Source organism: Physella acuta, unplaced genomic scaffold (genome assembly GCF_028476545.2).
Source record: "Physella acuta isolate Inbredline_101_S28 unplaced genomic scaffold, ASM2847654v3 ptg001723l, whole genome shotgun sequence".
NCBI classification, from domain to species: domain Eukaryota; kingdom Metazoa; phylum Mollusca; class Gastropoda; family Physidae; genus Physella; species Physella acuta.
Genome location: NW_026733235.1, coordinates 21,323 through 42,589, shown reverse-complemented (window position 1 = coordinate 42,589; position 21,267 = coordinate 21,323). Strand labels below are relative to the sequence as shown.

Below are 21,267 nucleotides of genomic sequence, written 5' to 3'. Positions count from 1 at the left end.
TACTACTAGCATCTTTTAAAATGACGTCACTACACCCCAGAGGCGTAGCGAGGGGGGGGGGGGCGGGGGGGGGGACATATGTCCCCGGGCGCCGACCTTAGGGGGGGCGCCAAATTGAAAGTTTGAGGGGGGGGTGCAAATGAAAAGTTCGAGGGGGGTGCAAATCGAAAGTTTGAGGGGGGGGGGGTGCAAATGAAAAGTTCGAGGGGGGGTGCAAATCGAAAGTTTGAGGGGGGGTGCAAATGAAAAGTTCGAGGGGGGGGGGGTGCAAATCGAAAATTTGCTCCCGAGGGGGGCACCAAATTGAAAGTATGTCCCCGGGCGCCGGGAAGGGTCGCTACGCCTCTGCTACACCCCCAATCTCCCACTCTTCGATTGCGATTTTTGCTTTCCATAAAGCGATTTATTTTTTTAAATATTTACTGAGCTAGGTCTACATTAGGTATCGGCTACTGATCAATGTTATTGTTGCTACAAAAAAAATAGTTTAAAATGACGAAATAGCTGCTAAATTTCAGTTTCAAAATGAACTTTGAAAATACAGAAGTGTGACGTCACATGACTCCTCGTTATCCATTACCACAAAAATCAAAACCCCTCCCATCACCATCACCACTATCTCTATCGTATTATGAGTATTATGGACGACTCCTCGAACAGTTTAATTAAGTCAATTTCTTTTCGTTTTATTATTTCAAGAGGCGACTACTCTGATTCAAATTAGTGGGATGCAAATTTTGAGGATATTTCCCCCTGAGCTGGGTTTCTATGGAACAAGTAATGTTTTTAATTTAATTTTTTATGTGAGTTACAACCACAAAAACAACGACACCACCACCAACAACAACAATAACACACAAAAAACAACCTCCATAAGAAACCCTTCTCTTTTTATAGTATGTGTATAAGGTTTAATTTTTCAAAGACAAGGCTTGTATGTAACTATTTCTAGTTCGTTTGCTGCCCATCTGGGTACAGCATAACGCCGATAGTTTTCATAGAGACATGCTACGAAATGCCATAAAGATCATACAGCAGGTAGGGGCAGGTGTGCAAGGTTGACACCATTCAAAGGGGCTGACACCCAGACGACACAAATAAAAGGAAATTTTAATCAGAAAGTCAGCTTTTTTTCAGATAGTTAGGTCAATAGCTAATAGAAGTTACAAACATCATTAGGCACAAGGTGACACCTTCTGGAGGGGGGGGGGACACCAAACCGACTGTAGCTTTAGTACATCATTGGCAGAGCTGTGGGTGACACCCTGAGTTACCACACCGGGTGTCAATCGATCGACCTAGTAACACCACTTAGATTATGATGACACCACTGAGATCAAAGTGACACCACCGAAATCATGGTGACACAACTGAGATCATAGTGACACCACTGAGATCATGATGGCACCACTGAGATCATGACGACACCACTGAGATCACAATGACACCACTGAGATCATGGTGACACCACTGAGATTATGGTGACACAACTGAGATCATGGTGACACCACTGAGATCATGGTGACACTACTGAGATCATGGTGACACCACTGAGATCATGGTGACACAACTGAGATCATAGTGACACCACTGAGATCATGGTGACACCACTGAGATCATGTTGACACCACTGAGATCCTGCAATCTTGAAACAATCAGACCCGTCGGTTATTAGGATAACATAAATTGTGTCTGTATGTGCTACGAACAGGCAACTCGCCTAGACCAACAAGGAAAAAATACCAAATTTAAGTAGAAAATATACGCCCCGCTTGTCTCCGATTTTTCCATACAAGCAAAGCTAGTGCTGGTGTGTATCTCTTTATACAAGTTAATAATAATATTACTTAGTTTTGCTTAAATTAATTTGTTGATAATGGTGGGCATCCAGTACTTGATAATTAACATTGAACAGGTTCCGCTTTATTGAAATAAGGCATGGCCATATATCTTCGTTATGTGTTTGATTAGTCTGCGTAGGTTTTTTTTTTTTTTTTGACGTTTTGGTTTATTTTGTTGAAGTTTCGTTGATATTTTTTATTCAATTTTTGTTAAAAAAGTATAATGAAAAAAACAACAACAAAACATTTTGACAAATCTGAAGCTTTACAACTTTTTGTTTTATTCATTTAACTAATTTTACTGTAATTTTGTACCAGAATACAAGAATGTTCTAATTCTTTTTCCTATCCGTAAACTTGAATTATACGTAGACATTTTAAAGGCATTTTGTTAACTAAGTTAAGGGCTAAAGCAATAAAAATAAAAGAAAAAACATTATTAAAGTGCACTAAAACCAGACTTCATAAACACATTCTTTAAAAAAAAAAAAACTTCATGCAATATTAATGTAATGGAAAAAAAAAAGGGGGGGGGGGGGGGAGATATCTTCATTGGCTTAGCTTGAGATCAGTACTGATCAGTTGGGAAGTCTAATTACAGGAAGATGATATAAAATGGCATGAGAAGAAGAATGTAGAAGTTGAACAAAAAGGATTTTTTTTTCAAATATTGCGGTACTGATGGTGAAAACGTAGATATGTCATTGATAATACATTGCCTGACGTATCGAGGGTTTTATCTTTCTACTTTAAGGGGTTAGGCTCCAAAAAAAAAAAAATTAAAAAAAAAAATACTAGCGAACAAACTATTTTTTCTTTACAGCTTTTTAAAGATACATCCGCATGTGTTTCTATTTTTAAAAATTGGCGGGAAAATTTTGGTAACCATGACAACGGCGGCCATCTTGAAAAATTAACGTATTCGTATGATTTCCACCATTCATAAAGTATTATATTTTGAGACCAACAAAGAATGGGCCCAACAAACAACATTAAATTTAAGACCCCAAAATTCCCTTAAAATTAGTTTGAAGAACTACACCTACAATTTTTAGCTGAGTACTCCAAAATATGGTAGAAGATTATGAATTCATTCTTTATTGGGTTCAAAAAATAATACTTTATGAATGGTGGAAATCCTACGAATAAGTCAATTTGTCAAGATGGCCGCATTTGTCCTGGTTACCAAATTTTCCCACCAGTTTTTTAATGGAAATATATGCGGATGTACCTTTAAAAAAAAACCGTAGAGAAAAAATTGTTCTCTAGTATTTAAAAAGTGTTTTGTTCTTTTACCGGAGCCTACCCCCTTAACTCTCGAATACGTCTTTTACTACGTTAGCCTATTGATCAATGTCAAAATTGAAAAATTTGAAAGTTGTCATTGTTACGTAGACCGATTTTATGCATTGAGTTTTAGGCAATGTCGAAATTTATGAACAAAGTATCTCATAAAACCCCAAAAAGAAATAAATTGAAAAAAATGACGATTCGACCTTTCGTTTTCGTCAGAAGGAACTATAGAAACATTTTTTTTAAAAAAAAAACACAACTCGAATTAGCTTGAAATGAGAAGAAGTAGCAAGAGAATCTACTGATCTTATCTAAGCTAAAATTCGAATGAGGTTGAGGTTTTAAAAAAACTTGTTTCTATGTTCAATGAGACGAGTGCGAAAGGTCGAAATTCATTTGTCAGGTTTTTATAAAATTCTCTGCTGTTCATTTTTTTAATAATGATCCAAATGAGTGGTAAAGTTGCAATTTTCAGTGAGGGGGTCGTCCATAAATGGCATCACACTATCTCATAAAACCCCAAAAAGAAACAAATTGAAAAAAATGACGATTCGACCTTTCGTTTTCGTCAGAAGGAACAATGGAAACATTTTTTTTAAAAAACCCAACAAAACTCGAATTAGCTTGAAATAAGAAGTAGCAGGCGAATCTACTGATCTTATCTCAGCTAAAATTCGAATGAGGTTGGGGTTTTAAAAACTTGTTTCTATGTTCAATGAGACGAGTGCGAAAGGTCGAAATTCATTTGTCAGGTTTTTATAAAATTCTCTGGTGTTCATTTTTTATAATGATACAAATGAGTGGTAAAGTTACAATTTTCAGTGAAGGGGTCGTCCATAAATGGCATCACACTCCTATGGGGGGGGGGGGGGCGGATATTTGGGACTATCAAACCTACATCTTATTATTTTAAAGCCGATCGTCTCTCGCTTAAAAAATATTGATTTAAAACCCAGCGGGCAGCCTGCGAAAATTTTAATCACTATAATAAAATAACTTGACTTTTTGTTGGTTTTGGGTATTTGAATCTTGGGCAAAATTTGGTAACGTCATTTCGTGTTGAGAGAGGGTGAGGAGGGGGAGTAGTATTATCTTTGTGGTAACGTGTACCTATGTGGAATGGGGAGAATAAATCGGTTGTAATAGGGCTGGTAAGTAGGTCACCAACAAGTTCTACGGCTCAATAAAACCTGCATGAGCCATATAACTGGTTGGTGACCTACTTACCAGCCCTATTGCGATATCACTTATGGACGGCCCTGTTCAAATGAGTTTTATCTATCTTTTGTAGCCAAAGTACTCTATTCACCAAGCCCCAAAAATGATCTAAAGCCCTTCATTATGTCAAGCGATTTCTTGCGTCTGTGCTACACTTTGGTGCTTGTAGGATGCACCAGTGGGTACGATTTCGTAGACGTCATCATTGTCGTTGGTGGTTGGGAAGACACCTCCGGCAGCGGCTGTCCTGGCCTCTTCCCCACTCTGGTCGAGAGTTCCAGAACTTGACCCCATGAGGTCGGCAGTCTCAGTCTGTTTGCCGTAAGCACCTTCTTCAATCGGGACAAAAGTTATATACTCTATTGTTATGTAAAAGAGAGTATACATAAATACTATTAATTATGTTAACAATTAATTTATACAGGGTGTAGGAGCGGTTGGGAGGAGGAAGTGTGTGGTCAATACTTATTTTAGTCTTACTCGTCTTTGAATCCGTCTTTCCGCAGATATACATTTTTAGTACAGTTCCATATATTTGGATGGTTTAAATGTATGCGCCATTTCGTCTTATGTATAGGAGCAATAATTACTTTTTTATCTTTAAGGCTCAGCTTAGTTGAAATTACACATCATTTAGAGGCGTAGCCACTCATTCCTGCGCCTGGACAGAACAGATCGAGCAACCCCCCCCCCCTCCCCGTTCCCCAATTTAAAAAAAAAGTTGTTAAGTTGTTTAAGTTGGCGAAAAAGCACCACCTCACTTTTTTTTTTGAAGGTTGGTTTTACCAGTCACTGTCTTTTAACAGATTATAGTTTGATGACACAATCAATGTTTTTTCCAGACTTTTTTTCTCCCGGGGGGGGGGGGGCACTTAAAATTTTCGGAAGGGGGGCGCGGTAGACTTTCTTCGGGGGGGGGGCAGGACACTGTTAAAAGTATATATTTTCTAAATAAATTATATAAATTTCATTTCGTTCGGGGGGGGGGCGGTAGAAGCCCCCCCCCCCCCCCCCCCCCCACCCCAAGAGATGCCTGGAAGAAACTCTGGACACAATGGATGTAGAAAACGGTTTAATCCGTCTGGAAAGCCAAGTAGTAGTTAATTTATTTTTTAAAAACTTTAACTGTGTATTTTTTAGTCATGCAGCTCGGAATGAGAAATTTTATTTTATTTCTTACCCACCCTCCCCCTAGCTAGACATCTGACATAATTTACATTAAAATACTTCTATTTTAAAAACTAGTGTGAAATTAATTCTAATGACATACTTCTTCTTCTTCGTTCTTAATTTTAGTGTCAACTGGTTATGCGCCATCTTGTCCAACCAAGAGCAAACTACAAGACAGCAGTTGTTTGATTTTGGAGTTGTCTCTCATAGAAGGCTGTCCCCAGCTAACGAGCCTCATCTGTCCGAGGGTTCGAACCTTTCGGTTTAGCAACCACGAGCTTTACCGACTCGACCACGCCGACCCCAAATAACATACCAATTAACTATACTTGTTAGCTCAAGGTAATTTATTAGCTTTATATTAGCTTTTATTTTATAATCAAGTTACCCAGCCATATAAACCTGTTTACCTTTTGGCTTGATACCGTTTTTGTATTTTTCTTCAGATCTCGGACGTGGGCATTTCCTTATCTTTAGACAGCAGATCAGAAAAATAATATTCAAGCCAACCGATAGTACTATCAAGACTATCATCAGGATGTCATACACGTCATAAGCCGCTTCTCTCGGGTCTGTTAAATAAAATAGCAAACAAAATGTTACATACAAATGGTTCACTTGACTTAAAAAAAGTCCTCAAAACAATATTAATAAGCAACCTACAAAATGGAGTGTAGGCCTATATACATATATATATATATATATATATATATATATATATATATATATATATATATATATATATATATATATATATGTCTGTCTGTCTGTCTGTCTGTCTGTCTGTCTGTCTGTCTGTCTGTCTGTCTGTCTGTCTGTCTGTCTGTCTGTCTGTCTGTCTGTCTGTCTGTCTGTCTGTCTGTCTGTCTGTCTGTCTGTCTGTCTGTCTGTCTGTCTGTCTGTCTGTCTGTCTGTCTGTCTGTCTGTCTGTCTGTCTGTCTGTCTGTGTAAGTATGCTTATGTGTGTGTTTGTGTGTGGGGGGGGGGTGGGGGCGCCTGGCTATTCCTAACTTATACGTTTACTTGCCTCCTGACCTTTCAACTTTACGTTAGGGACTACGCTGTGTCACATGGTACAAATTAACACAAGACTCACCCGAGCATCTGTCGAGAAGTGACGTCATTCCATATCTAAAATAGCAGGAATTCAGTCTTTCTTGACTGGTGATATTTTGGCCCAGAGCTGCGTCGCAGCAGAGCCGGAGCGGGTCTGCGCCCGCCGGAAACACGTTATTACAGGTTCGGATCTGCTGGTCGCAGAACTGGCTATCGGAACGGCAGCAGCTTCCGTCAAACACGCAGAGGGTGGTCCCTACTGGGCAGTGCGTGCTTTGTAAATCGTCCAGCGTCATTGGCATGGCGAGTCCAGCTTAAAAATGTGGAGGTCATAGTTTATTTTTTTAAATGGACATGCTGTAAGTTTTGTATTTAAGTGGATCGTTTTTCGTAATGGGCCTTGTGTAATGGCGTAATTTTGTATGATTCTCCCCTTTAAAAAAGGCTCCCATTTTATTATAAATATCAGTTTTTAATACTTCCAGATTAAGGGATGAATCATGGGGGTGGGGGTGGTAGGCTGGTGTGTGACGTCATTTTTGGGGGTAGAGATGGGTTCTGGGTTTTCGTGACGATGCGTGAAGGTTGGAAAATTGCCGGAGACCGACAAAAGTAGAGAGAGCTTTCTGTGGCGGCCCAATGCGTCTTGGGCACAAAAGGAAACTATGATGGCTCCAATTCCCCCCACCTCAAGCTACTACGCCATCCAATTACATCTGTCTCACTTATCAGATTTGTATCCATCAATGTAGAGCCCAGGGAGAGAACACAGAGGCGTAGCGAGGGGGGACGACGGGGGGGACGACATATGTCCCCGGGCGCCGACCTTAGGGGGGGGGGGGCGCCAAAATGGGTTTGAAAAAAAATCAAAAGTTCGAAGGGGGTGCAAATCGAAAGTTTGAGGGGGGGGTGCAAATCGAAAGTTTGTCCCCGGGCGCCGGGAAGGGTCGCTACGCCTCTGAGAGAACACCCCCCCCCCCCTAAAACACACACACACACATATACACATACTTATTTAAATAAAAGAAAATGTCGCCTTTTTGTTCTGTTTAACATGGCATTTTTTTAGTGATATGCCGTGTTTGATCAGAGTTCAGTACCTATGTGTACATTTATATAATTTAAAAAAAAAAACGAGACTGTAAAATCACTTACCTACAATGACTGTAAAAACAAGCGAAGTAAAAAAATTCAAAGCTGCCATTTTTTAAAAATTAAAATTTATTATCAAAGCACGTCTTATTCATTCAGCTAACGGTAACAATTATGAGCTCGTGATAAGCTCGTGATAAGACGTAGACATAGATCTAGATCTAAATAAAGGAACACGCCACGTAATGGTTTTACCTGAGGGAGAGTCCTGCCAAACTTTCACGTATAGACACAAACAAACAAACAATAACACTAATTTTACACCTTTCAGGTCTACGTAATCGGAGATTTCCGCTGCATATTGCATGTCAGTCACCACAATAAAAATATCATGCAATTTTTAAGTAGATACAACTTACTCAGTTGTAAGAGTTGTGATGTCAGTAATTAACCGAATAATTTCATTAGATCATAATTAGAGATGAGACAAAAAAGATCAATCGCTATTTAAATATTTTAAAAACCACTACTTGACATAACTGAGCTGTGTTGTTTAAAATGTTTATGAGGTCTACGGAATAGTAAACTTAAGATAGACGATGGTGCAGCGATTGGTAAGGGTAGGGGGTGATAGATATGATCCGATAATAATAGTAGTGAGTAAGGCAGCACTTATTTATGTTATTGAATATGGAGTTATTGCTATATGTACATACACAGATCTATATACTTGAATGATAAATGTCTACTAGGTGTTATGTTGTATAATGTATTGGTTTGGTTGGAACTAGATCTAGGCAGTTTAAGAAAGAAAGTGTGGGCGGCATGAAAAGGCTGAATCATCGTCACGCCACAAGGGTGGGTCAATGGAATACTCTGGAAATGGTTAAAAAAAGAACACAGGGGAATAACCTTGTTATTAATCGGGATTATCCAATATTTTCTCATAATTCTTTGACGTGTTTACAGAATTATTTTTAATCGAAACATTTTTTTAAGGTTGTGTGTGTGGGGGGAGGAGGGTGGAGCTGGCTTTTGGTGACAATGTGTGACGTCAATTTAATTTCTTTCAGTAAAGTTTAACTTTAACGATTTTGTTTTTGTTTATATTAATAATCACATCAACGCCGGTAAAATGGTCTCCAACACACTATGCTTTTTTTTTGTTAACAACTTTGTTATTTGTGCATTGATAGCGTGTGGGCTAGTTTGCATTTTTTAAGTGTATTTCATTGGGTTTTTTTCTCCTTAATCCTATTTAGGCCTTTGTGCCGTGTGTTGGAAACAAAAATGTTAAATACAATTTCAAAACAAACAGCTTCCAGTTTAAATATTTATTAAAACAATCAACTTCCAGTGAAATAATTATTCTTTTTACATTTACACCAGGCCTTTTAATGGAGACCCAAAATCCGACAGAAAAAAAAACAATATAGTTTTTTGGTACCTTGATACTGATAGATTAATGGTTTTGTAAAATAAAAAAAAAAATAAATAAAAAAAATAAAAAAACCTTCTACTGTAGCAGTGATTGTTTAACAGTAACTAACACACATTGGTGCTTAGAGAAAAAAAATTGTTCAACAGTAACTAACACACAGTGGTGCTTAGAGAAAAAAAAAAGCTACATGAGCTGTAGTAAGAAAGAATAAAAATGTAAATTAAAAAAAAAAACAACATAAGAATAAAAGGAACTCGGGAAACCATTACACAAGTTTCCGTGTTCAATGGTTACATGGCATGGAACATCCATCTCAAAAATCCGATACATGTCTACAAAAAGGGGCTGACTGACAGCCAAAAGACCAGAACAGATCGATAAGTGGGCAACACGTTTCTAGTCTAAACATATCTTATACATTAACACAAATACAATGTCTAAACACTTTCATAGAAAAAAATATGTACAATTTTATTTTGGTAAAAAAATATTTAGACATAATACCATATTTTGACGTCGTTTTGGCATCGGATCTATTCTTAATGTCGACTTTGTTGTGTATTGGTTTTATGAAAGACGTCATTAATACGAATAATTATATAGACGTCTAGAGACTATTATGGAATTATCACGAATGATTAAATAGAGAATATTATGGAATTATCACGAATAATTAAATAGAGACTTTAATAGAATTAACACAAATTATTAAATAGAGATTATTATGGAATTATCACGAATAATTGAATAGAGATTATTATGGAGTTCAGACCATCGTCATTATCACGATTAATAAAATATACGGAATTCGGACTGTCGTCATTGTTATGAATAATTTTAAAAAAAGTAAAGTACCCTTCGAGTACACTGACGGTCGGCCGGGGCAGGTGAACTAGAGTTCATCTGTTTTAGTGAACTCGGCATATGAAGGGATAGTGTGGTCAGCACTATGCCCAGCTGCCTTTACTTTCCCTAACGTGAGTCAGGTACCCATCAGAGCTGGGTGGACTCAGTGACATTTGACTGGGACGAACCCGGGATTCGAACTCGGGTTAGCAGTCGTATGTTCTACTATCCAACAAATGTAGTATGTACTTTGCAAGTATGTAGATCTACTTGCGAAGTCTCTACGTAAGAGGGTTTGTATAAGGTTTCCCCGTTATTACAAGAGCAGAACTTTCATTGTTGTTGGACGCATTGATGATCCGAGGAAACTGCTGGGAACTGTCTTCTACCTGACTCTCAGTGCCGGAACTGCTGGCCAGAGAAACATCATCGCTGGAGTTACTTTCTCCTGAACGTGTGCTGCCGCCTAGTGAGTTAGCGTCCTTGATGATTTGGGCAGTCACGTCTTCTTCATTGTCCACCCCCTCATACGGTACTATCGTAGACAGAAGTTTGCGTTATGTTATTTTGGCTCAACACTTCACGCATGTATCATTATATAACATTTTCATAGACCGTAACCACACTCGCACATATTATACAACAAATCTAGCCGCCCCCCTACATCTTATAAATTACTGACGTCACCCCTCTCCATGACAATTTAATATTTTTAATTTGATAGAAAAATGTTTTCGCAGTAAGCTCGGTCAAGATATCAATCAACTTCTATTAAAATTAACAAAAATAGTTTTCAAAAATGCGAAATAACGGCTAAAATACAGTTTTTAACATTACTTTTTGGGTTAAAATGCAAAAGCGTGACTTCAAACAATCTGACCCCCCCCCCCCCTCCCCTCATCACACATCGTCACAAAATTACGAATCCCTCTCCACCCACCCCCCCCCCATCCACCATAAGAATGTGACGTCATTTATGGACTACCTAAAAGCCAAATATAACATATATTACCTAACCAAACTGCAACCCCCCGCTGTTTTCATATAATCCCAATTATCTTTATAATCATAAAATGTATTTTGATAATTTACCTTTAGCCATGATGGGGTGTTTTCCCTCTTCCACAAGATTATTCCTTCTCCGATTGGCTTTCCTTCTAAATGACAGACAACCAACTACTAACGCTATGATTAGGCAAAAAAAGACGGCTGCCACTACACACACAGCTATCAATATGGGCGAGATGTCGCTTGACACACAGGAATTTTCTTTCTTGCCTGAAGACAAAAGAGGTTGAATTAGCAAAACATCTCAGATTTACTAGACCTTTTAAAATAAATTTTATATATATATATATATATATATATATATATATATATATATATATATATATATAAGCGTTGAGAGATCATACTCTGATAATGATGATGTAATGGGCCAGTTTAGCTTTTTAAATCGTGATTAAAAATACAAATATTGCTTTCAATTCACTTCATTTAAATATTGACCTACCCCTGCATTGGTCCACCAATGACATCCCGTATATAAAATGACAAGCGTTAAGTCGTCCTTCAGTGGATGATGTATTTAGAACCTCGGCGCAGCAGAGCTGTAGAGTATCTGCGCCTGCGGGAAACACGTCATTGCAGGTTTGAATCTGCCGGTCACAGAACTGGGTTTCGGCGCTGCAACAACTTCCGTCGAACACGCAGACGTAAGTTTTAGGTGGGCAGACTGTACTTTGCAAGTCTGGTAACGTCATGGAATTGCAGAGTACGCCTGAAAACGTGATTATAAAATTAATTTTGAGTTACTTAAAGTTTCAGGAGAAGGGGAGAGGGGCAGGCAGTGTTTCTTCCAGACTTGAAATTTTCGGGGACGGGGTGCGGACACTAGTAAAAGTGTGTTTACTATATAAAATCCATCCCGTTCGGGGGCGGGGGGCGGTAGACTTTCTTCGCGGGGGGGGGGGGGGGGGGGGGGGCTCCGCCGAAACTCTGGGGACAGGGAGGGTGGGAAAATGACTATTAGAAATAAAAGATCGTGCATAAAATATTTGGGTTTTTTTTTTACTGGGGCATTTTCAATCTCCAGCTTCACATTTATGATTTATAACATTTATTTTAAAATCAATAACTAACTTCAGCATCGTTTTTTATTACATTAATTAATTTATTAATTGATTAAATTTAATTAATTAAATATTTTTCTTCCCTAATTTTAACAACATGATTCATCACATTAGAAACAATAGGCAATTCTAAAATTTTGTAGGAAAAAGAGTCTAAACAGTGCTTCTTCGAGATTTTTCTCCGGTGGGGTGGGGGGGGGGCGGACACTTGTAAAAGTATATATTTTCTATATAAATTCCATTTCGTTCGGGGGGGGGAGGGGGGCGGTAGACTTTCTTCTGAGAGGGGGGCAAAAAATAGAAAAATATATAGAAAAAACTATAGGGGGGTGCAAATCGAAAGTTTGAGGGGGGGGGGGGTGCTAATCGAAAACTTGAAAGTTTGTCCCCGGGAAGGATCGCTACGCCTCTGGGGGGTGACACCATTAAGAGCCGCACCGGGTGACACCCGACCTCGCTACGCCACTGCCGTTATATACTAAAGAAATAAACCACCCTCATACCCCTTCGTTTTGTATAATATGTGCACAAAATCTAGGAAAATGTTAATTCATTAACACTTCATCGATATAAAGATAAGTGGGAACTAATGCGCAGAGGCGTAGAGACGCGGGGCGGGGGCGGGGGGGGGGGGGACATGTCCCCGGGTACCGATTCTAGGGGCTCCAAAATAAGCTCGTTTTAGCTGCTATTTTGAATTATAAATATAAAAAAATATATGGGGGGCGCCAAATTGCAAGTTTGTGCCCGGGCGCCGGGAGGTGGTCACTACACCCCTGCTAATGCGACATCTCTAATGAACTCACATTTAAATTATTACACTGCTTATAATAATGGTTTCCTTCAAATTCCGAGGTCAATGAAACAGGTAAATTCACTTCGCTTGCCACGTCAGGTTTTAAGGGCAACTTTACTTTACAATAACGGGTGTCGTCTATTAAACCTCCGGCACCCCACCCCCCCTCCCCCACCCCTCGCCCCATCACTCACACCACCTTCAGAAACACCATAGATATAATACAAATATGGTACAAGTCACAGATTATATTACATGTTATATTTATCATAATCATAAACACAATCGTTATTTCAACGTCTGGGCCGAGGGTTGTCTTGGCCCCAACAGGAATACACTAAAATGTATAACTATGGGCTACACTGAAAATATTCTAAAATTTATAACTATGGTCTACAATGAAAATACACGTAGAAGACAATTTAAATAGAAAATCCTAATAAGTTGTTAGTAATACTAAGCGACGTACCTGTCTTGGTCGTTAGAAAAAGCCAAAACCCCATTAAAATAACATTTAATCGCCACGCCATGTTTGCTATCAATCCTTAGACGGAGCACACCTCGACTAGACTAGCCCGTTGTGAACTGCCACATCAAGTGATGATAAGAAACGAGTGAAATGGACGACAAGTAATGTGAACTAATCTGAACCAATGCCACGACAATTTGACACGAGGAATATCCTATTAAGGTGTTTATGTCTCACTGTTATCCACCCCCCCCCCCCCCGTGCATGCATATCATTAAATTTAACAAAAGGTAGTTGAAAAGTGCGCCACTCCTTAAGATGTCGACGTCATAGCCTAGCTCCAATTGCGTGTACATCTCTAGCTAAAAATAACAATTTCTCCTGTCTAATATTTACAAGTGTTTCCAAACAAAGCTAATTTAATATGTAATTTTTAACGCAATAACAAGTGTGAGGATACTATTCACTTACTGTCCACAGCCTAACATTTTTATTAACGGACTTGTACCAAGGACTAAGTTTATACAGTCATGTATTAATTTTAAAGCAAATATTGTTTCTCTGTTAAAATGTTCAAATATTTGGGAAAAAAATATTTTTACAAGATTTTTTTTAGAGAAAGTAGATTCTAGATCGAGCTATCTAAGGGGGGGGGGGGGGATATTGACGTGATTACGGAAGTAATTCTAAAAGTGGGGGAGGGGTGGGGGCAAATTTCTTCTGATAGCTAGACTAGTCATAAAGAGTAGATTTAGCCCTCTGTCGTAAAATCAAATTCATTCGTTCCGATTTTTCTAGAAAGATTCGACTGCAGCTAGCAAAATATATACAGCAGCCCTGTAGAGAACATGAGGTCCTGAATGAAAAAATGCATTTCACAACATCAGATAAACGCTGACTCATTGTCAGGAGACCTAAGTAAGCGAGATAACTCTTACACGTAATCGGATTTTCTCCGTTTACGTGTCTTTATAACTGTATTCGCTGGCACGATAATGATGCAATAGTTTAACTGCGCAGTTTATGTTTATTTGTAATGGCTTAACCTTAAAATGTGTATAAACTGTTTGTATATTAGTGGATCAAGACCCTTCTCTTAGTTCCTCCGATGTAAACTGACACATTCCCAAGTTCAAATATCATTTAATTTTCCTTATGCACACCTATCAACTAGCGCCTAATGATAATTGTACTGCCATCTACTAACCTACTTTACTACTTCTATCTAACCGACCGACTATAAATTTCTCCTACTACTACAATCTACTCCTCAACTGTAACCTACGCTCTCTCATCGTTCATCTCTCCGAGACTGATCATCTCAATACTGATTGGTTCCTAATTATTTGAACAGTAATAACGGCTTGACCAACGCTATCTAAACAATACTAGCCTTACTCCGTTCCTTAACTTGTAATAATATGCTTCTTGTAATTATATGCTTAGACTTGCATCATTACATGAAACCGGGATTCGAACTGGAGTCTTTCGTGTTTGCAAGTCAAATACCTTACCACCCGACTACGCCGCGCCGTATTTGTTTAGAGCAAGAATATAAAACACTTCCTTTGAATTGCCTAAATTTATATTTTATCTTTAAACTTAGGCCTGGTTCGATCCATGAATATGACTTGATACTCATTCTCTTCACTTGTTGGTGATGAGTTTGTAACATGCAGAGCTAGTATTCAAATGTTGTTTTTCTCAAATTGTTGTTGTACACAATTGTGTTGTGGTTAGTGTGGTTTGTGTGTGTTGGAAGGGGATGGGGGTTCCTAGACAAATTAATATGAGGGTCTGTGTTATATGGGGTATTGTGGTGGGTTTTAATTTACTATGACATATTTATGCGTGCAGATTTTAAAGAATAACAAAAAAAAACAAATATATCTAAATTAAATCTTTTTATTTAATGAATGTACTTACATATGAATATATACATAGTACAAAACGTATCTAATTATCTAAACACTAATTAACAAAAATGTCTTTTGTGATCAGACCTAGCCCGCTAGTTGAACCAAGAAGAACAAATTTAAATTAATTAAAATTACGTGTGTGTATAAACTAAAATAAGAATAAATACTACAGGTTTTTTAACATAAGCATGTACATATTTATAGATATAAGCTTTAATTGTTCATTGATATATTTACACAACGACTAAATCGCCCGCATTTTTTACTTTACACACAGGTGTTCATTCATTTTTATACTCTAACTTTCACTCTGGTGTAAGAAAGGATGATAACCAAAACACTGGTTAACAATACAAATATGGAGATATACATCTCTGATTCTTTTCTCTAATACTCTTCTGCATTGAAACAGGTTTTTCTATAATCAAATAACTGACAATTGATAATGTCTACGATGTATACAGCTCAATGAAAGGCATCCTCGTAATATTTAAAAATTAAATGGTTTGTTTAATCATTAATGAAATATAGTGTAAGAATGACTTGAGCGAAAGTCGGCTGGTATATATCAGAGTTTCGTATGGCTTTAGGAGCACTACGTTTGAATTTCGACTTTTTGTCGGCATTACGACATTCGGCCTTTAGTTTTTCAACCCCTGCCCATGTCGGCATTACGACATTCGGCCTTTAGTCTTTCGACCTCTGTCGATGTCGGCATTACGACATTCGGCCTTTAGTCTTTCGACCCCTGTCGATGTCGGCATTACGACATTCGGCCTTTAGTCTTTCGACCCCTGCCCATGTCGGCATTACGACATTCGGCCTTTAGTCTTTCAACCCCTGTCCATGTCGGCATTACGACATTCGGCCTTTAGTCTTTCGACCCCTGTCGATGTCGGCATTACGACATTCGGCCTTTAGTCTTTCGACCCCTGTCCATGTCGGCATTACGACATTCGGCCTTTAGTCTTTCGACCCCTGTCCATGTCGGCATTACGACATTCGGCCTTTAGTCTTTCGACCCCTGTCGATGTCGGCATTACGACATTCGGCCTTTAGTCTTTCGACCCCTGTCCATGTCGGCATTACGACATTCGGCCTTTAGTCTTTCGACCCCTGTCAATGTCGGCATTACGACATTCGGCCTTTAGTCTTTCGACCCCTGTCAATGTCGGCATTACGACATTCGGCCTTTAGTCTTTCGACCCCTGTCAATGTCGGCATTACGACATTCGGCCTTTAGTCTTTCGACCCCTGTCAATGTCGGCATTACGACATTCGGCCTTTAGTCTTTCGACCCCTGTCAATGTCGGCATTACGACATTCGGCCTTTAGTCTTTCGACCCCTGTCAATGTCGGCATTACGACATTCGGCCTTTAGTCTTTCGACCCCTGTCAATGTCGGCATTACGACATTCGGCCTTTAGTCTTTCGACCCCTGTCAATGTCGGCATTACGACATTCGGCCTTTAGTCTTTCGACCCCTGTCAATGTCGGCATTACGACATTCGGCCTTTAGTCTTTCGACCCCTGTCAATGTCGGCATTACGACATTCGGCCTTTAGTCTTTCGACCCCTGTCAATGTCGGCATTACGACATTCGGCCTTTAGTCTTTCGACCCCTGTCAATGTCGGCATTACGACATTCGGCCTTTAGTCTTTCGACCCCTGTCAATGTCGGCATTACGACATTCGGCCTATAGTCTTTCGACCCCTGTCCATGTCGGCGTTTTGTCCATGTTGCACTTATGACTGTAAGCCTTTGTCGTTATTGACATTTGTTCTTGTACGACCATCCCCCACCCTCCCCTCACACATCTGGTGTAGGGTGACTTCACAACTTGATAGGTCATTGGAACAACGGTCTAACCGTGACCTTTTTTTGGTGACGTCAGCGAAATAGCTGTGATTATAGTGTCATTGAATGTCAACATAACATCAGTACACTATCGTAAACTGGTCATTATCGTATTGGTATCTGAGTTGTACTGTGGTCATAATCAAGTATTAATTTAATATAGTCACCACATTAATTTAACTATTTGTGTTTACCTAAGTCGTCGCCGTCATACAGTCCTGAACTGCTGCGGACACGTTTTTAAGAAGGAAACAAACCGTTTTTAAAGACCTCCCCGGTGACATTTAAATAAAAAAAAAAAACAAGCCCACAATACCGTCAACCATGCATAATTAAACTCTTTTAGTTTCAGTTGTTGGTGTGTACTGACAACCGCTGGTGACAACTTCTGACGTTTCGTTGACGTTGGTGACTGGAAAATTTGTCGCCCCCGCCAAAGACACCATCGGTTGATGGATGCAGCCCTCTTCAACAGGAGAGGCCAGTCTGTTCACTTCTGCTTCCACGCCGCTGGAATCACTGACATTGGCGGCACTAGCTCTAGCTCTTGATGTCAAATTCAGGGAAATGTCGTCGGGACGATTTGTTCTCTCTGCTGAACCAGCGTGTGGGTTGGACCCGTTTGCCCCCATCAAGGGTGCTAACTGTCTATTCAGGTCGTATTCGTCCGCTGGTCAGAGAAAATAAAACAAAGGAAAAAAAAATTATCTAGCTATAAAAAAAAGTACACATAAATAGCACCATGCTTTGTAAAGGTCGATCCTTCCCCCACCCACCATATAAACGCATGCGCTCCTCGCATCGTCTAAAATCGTCACAAAAAGTCACCCCCCCCCCCCAATTACTCGAGCCTGCTCACGTCCCGCACGTACCCCCTCTCCCCCCCCCCCCACCATGTCCACTCATATTAAATAACAATAACCATAACTAATTATTATTAGCACGTTTTTTTTTTCCATCTGTAATGTCTTCTAAAAGAAAAAAACAAGATAAATTACCCCCCCTCCCCCCCGTCCTCGAGTCACACATTCATAGATGTCCTACCCTTCATTTCTGTGTGACGTTTATGGACGTCTCTTAAAAGTATGTGTTAGTATCTACATCTGTCGCAATATTCATTAGACTTCGTGTTTTATCAGTCGCAATATTCATTAGACTTCGTGTTTTACGCATCGATACGCTGACTGGCTCGTTTCCATTTGGTTACTATGGGTTACGCTTCAAACTAATTAAATTCTATTGAAATAACTAAATTTACCTTTGTGTGGCTTTTCGGCGTCTCCTTGGCATCGCTTTGTACTGCGACGCTGGGACTTTATTAGTTTTATTGTCACTACAATCGAATAAACAGTCAAGACGAAAGCAGTACTGGCAAACACGACAGTCAGAATGAACAGCAATCTGTCAGAGCTCTCGTCTATGGAAATAAAACGAAATAATCCGTTGAATTTCATTTATCTCAATTATCTATATATTTAAACCATACAAATCAAATGGGAAAATTAGCTAAAACATAAAATGGGATCATAAAATATGAAACAAACTAATAAATATACTTTAATTCGCTAACATTTAAAATTAGGGCAAATATTATTTAGGTAAAAATATTATTAGCTTTCGTATTATTTGAAGAATAATTTTAACAACAAACAATAGGATAGCTACACACCCAAAACAGGGCTAAAATTGCCAAATATTATACACACCTAAAGTGCCGGCACATTTGTCGTGGAGAAAATCTTTTCCAAATTTGAAGTAGCAGACGTCAATCAGCCTCGAACTGGTCGATGCGTTCCCCGCCTCCCTGCAGCAAGTCTGGAGTTTGTCCGCGTCTTTGGGGAAGGCGTCGTTGCATGTTCGTACAAGCGGGTCACAGAACTGACTCTCAGCGTTACAGCAGCTGCCGTCAAACTCACACTTCAGGGTGCCGGACGGACAGACGGAGTTCTGGAAGTCTTCGAGGGTCATATCAAACGCCCACATACCTTGAAGGATACACAGGAATGGGTACTTTTATGTTTACCGTATCTTAAGTGTATAGCCATTTATTTTTCTGTTTCGTCCGTGTGTGGGGGGGGGGGGGGGGGGGAGTAATCTCTAAAAAAAAAAACCACTGGTTAGGATTCAGGATAGGGAAATGGCCACGTTTGGAGTCACTGTATTAGAATAAAAGAATGAGAGTGCTAAAGCTATCCATTTAATTTTCCAGTGATTGAAATAAGTACATAGGTATTTTGGTACCAAAGGCACGCAGCCCGTGCTCGACTACACTAAATCGAAAGTTCGTAAAATTTACTGTCATAATAATATTTAATCCAGTTAAAATAATAAAATAGTAGAGGAGACGGGTGATACCAAACCGGGGATTCAAATGTGTTGATATGGGGTGGGGTGACATAACTCAATGATACAACTGGATAGGGGGTCGGCGTGGTCGAGTCGGTAAAGCTCTTGGTTGCTAAACCGAAAAGTCTCGACAAAAAATTGAATTAACTTGCATATAGTCTAGTCTAACTTATACATTGACACAGCAGTACTCAGCAGTTTCAGGCATATCTTCAGTCACCCAATCCGTCGGAACGAAATATAATGTATACACAAAATATGTACTCCGACACCCCTCCCCCGAAATTTCAAGACCGCCTTCCATGCCCCCCCCCCCAAGAAGAAATGTATCTGAAAGATACACTCGTACTCAGTAGGGCTACTCGTGGGCAGTGTTTCTTCCAGACTTTTTTTCTCCGGGGGGGGGGGGGGGCACTTGAAATTTTCGGGGGGGGGGGGGGGGAGCGGACACTATTAAAAGTATATATTTTCTATATAAATTCCATTTCGTTCGGGGGGGGGGGGCGGAGCCCCCTCGAAGAGATGCCTGGAAGAAACTGCTCGTGGGGAATTAAATTCCAGTTATTACTAAAAAAAATTCCAATTCCCCCCCCCCCCCCCCAAAAAAAAGAGGCCTGAAAGAAACTTAGGCTAGAGACCCTGGAAAATTAAATTAGTTACGTTATTAAGGGGCATTTAATTTCTGACAGCGGTGATAATGCAAAGATATTAAATAACAAAAGTCAATAAGCAGTAAGGGAGTGTAATCGATAAGTTTGAAACACGCACAAAAATATTTTAGCTAAACGACAAAGTAAAACTATAAATAAACCTTTATAAATTAGTTTCTGGCAGAATTGCTCAGCTTATAATTTTAATATTTAATTTAAAAAATACATACCGGAGGAAAAGGCAACAAAAAAGGCAAATATTTTCATCTGCATTCTTAGTTGTTGTTTTTTTTTTGTGAAACCAAAATCAGTAACTGTTGAAAACAGTATGTCCAACTAAACAGCTACATAGAGAATGCAGGAGTGGCTTTGTATTTCCCGCATGCGTTCAAGAACTAGGCCTAGGTCTACGGTGTTTTTTTTTCTTCATATGCATATTGACGTCATACTGGGAAAACAAAAATATCTATTTTTAAAACATCGGGGAATTGTTTTACTTGTCGTGTAGCCTATTAGTAGACTGTGAGCACAATTTATTAATTATCAAATTCGGTTCGGTGTTTAATGGGTGGGGGAGATGAAGTTTCAGGGGGGAGGGGTAGATGCGATACAAAAAACTTCAAAATGTCGGAAAAGTGTTAGCAGTAGTTTTTCACTGTTTACAATTTATTCGTTGAATGAAATATGAATTTACAGGTTGAAGTGTCTCACTCGAGGCCTTTTTAAAAAAAAATTAATTACTACTTTGGCTTTTCAAATCGTACTGATTTCTTTTAATAAAAATAATTTTCCTCTCCAACTGGTTATGGGTAGGATATGAAGTCTTTAAAGTAATATTAATCAACAGCTAGGTAACCAAAAGAAATCGCCAAGCTGAGCTGTTTTATATAAATAATACGTGAGGCCACGTAAGGGGGATAACCTGGCAGATTTTATTATTTTGGCATCACGTGGAATGAAATGAAAAAAAAAATGATTTTTTTAATAAAAGGAAATTTCCCAATAATCCAAGTTTTTTTTCACTATATGACTCATGTCTATATTTAGGTATAGAAGTTTAGAAAAACAGCTAGAAATGTTGGCCCAGCCAGAACTGGTTTATGTGTTTATGCTGCTCAAGGAGTGACGGCTATCACAAGT

At 39.1% G+C, this 21,267-nt stretch overlaps 3 protein-coding genes across 4 annotated transcripts; all 3 read right to left on the bottom strand.

Annotated features, from left to right (window-relative positions):
- Positions 1 to 2,099: 2,099 nt before the first annotated feature.
- Positions 2,100 to 8,036, bottom strand: LOC131930132 (uncharacterized). Of its 2 annotated transcripts, none has more exons than XM_059286521.1 (4): positions 7,734 to 8,036; positions 6,619 to 6,891; positions 5,933 to 6,094; positions 2,100 to 4,711 (listed from the first exon to the last, which is right to left on the bottom strand). In XM_059286521.1, the coding sequence occupies exons 1-4, from the start codon at positions 7,780 to 7,782 to the stop codon at positions 4,479 to 4,481; spliced, it is 717 nt and encodes a 238-aa protein (XP_059142504.1). In that variant the 5' UTR covers positions 7,783 to 8,036; the 3' UTR covers positions 2,100 to 4,478. The 2 variants fall into 2 exon arrangements, with proteins under 2 accessions (XP_059142504.1, XP_059142506.1); XM_059286523.1 differs by having other exon boundaries at positions 2,100 to 4,684.
- A 953-nt stretch (positions 8,037 to 8,989) lies between these two features.
- LOC131930133 (uncharacterized) lies at positions 8,990 to 13,530 on the bottom strand. Its single transcript, XM_059286524.1, has 4 exons — positions 13,355 to 13,530; positions 11,471 to 11,737; positions 11,050 to 11,235; positions 8,990 to 10,492 (listed from the first exon to the last, which is right to left on the bottom strand). The coding sequence occupies exons 1-4, from the start codon at positions 13,413 to 13,415 to the stop codon at positions 10,239 to 10,241; spliced, it is 768 nt and encodes a 255-aa protein (XP_059142507.1). The 5' UTR covers positions 13,416 to 13,530; the 3' UTR covers positions 8,990 to 10,238.
- A 1,713-nt stretch (positions 13,531 to 15,243) lies between these two features.
- Positions 15,244 to 20,575, bottom strand: LOC131930128 (uncharacterized). The gene is made up of 4 exons (XM_059286518.1): positions 20,358 to 20,575; positions 18,838 to 19,116; positions 18,390 to 18,548; positions 15,244 to 17,801 (listed from the first exon to the last, which is right to left on the bottom strand). The coding sequence occupies exons 1-4, from the start codon at positions 20,398 to 20,400 to the stop codon at positions 17,464 to 17,466; spliced, it is 819 nt and encodes a 272-aa protein (XP_059142501.1). The 5' UTR covers positions 20,401 to 20,575; the 3' UTR covers positions 15,244 to 17,463.
- Between the last annotated feature and the right edge of the window lie 692 nt (positions 20,576 to 21,267).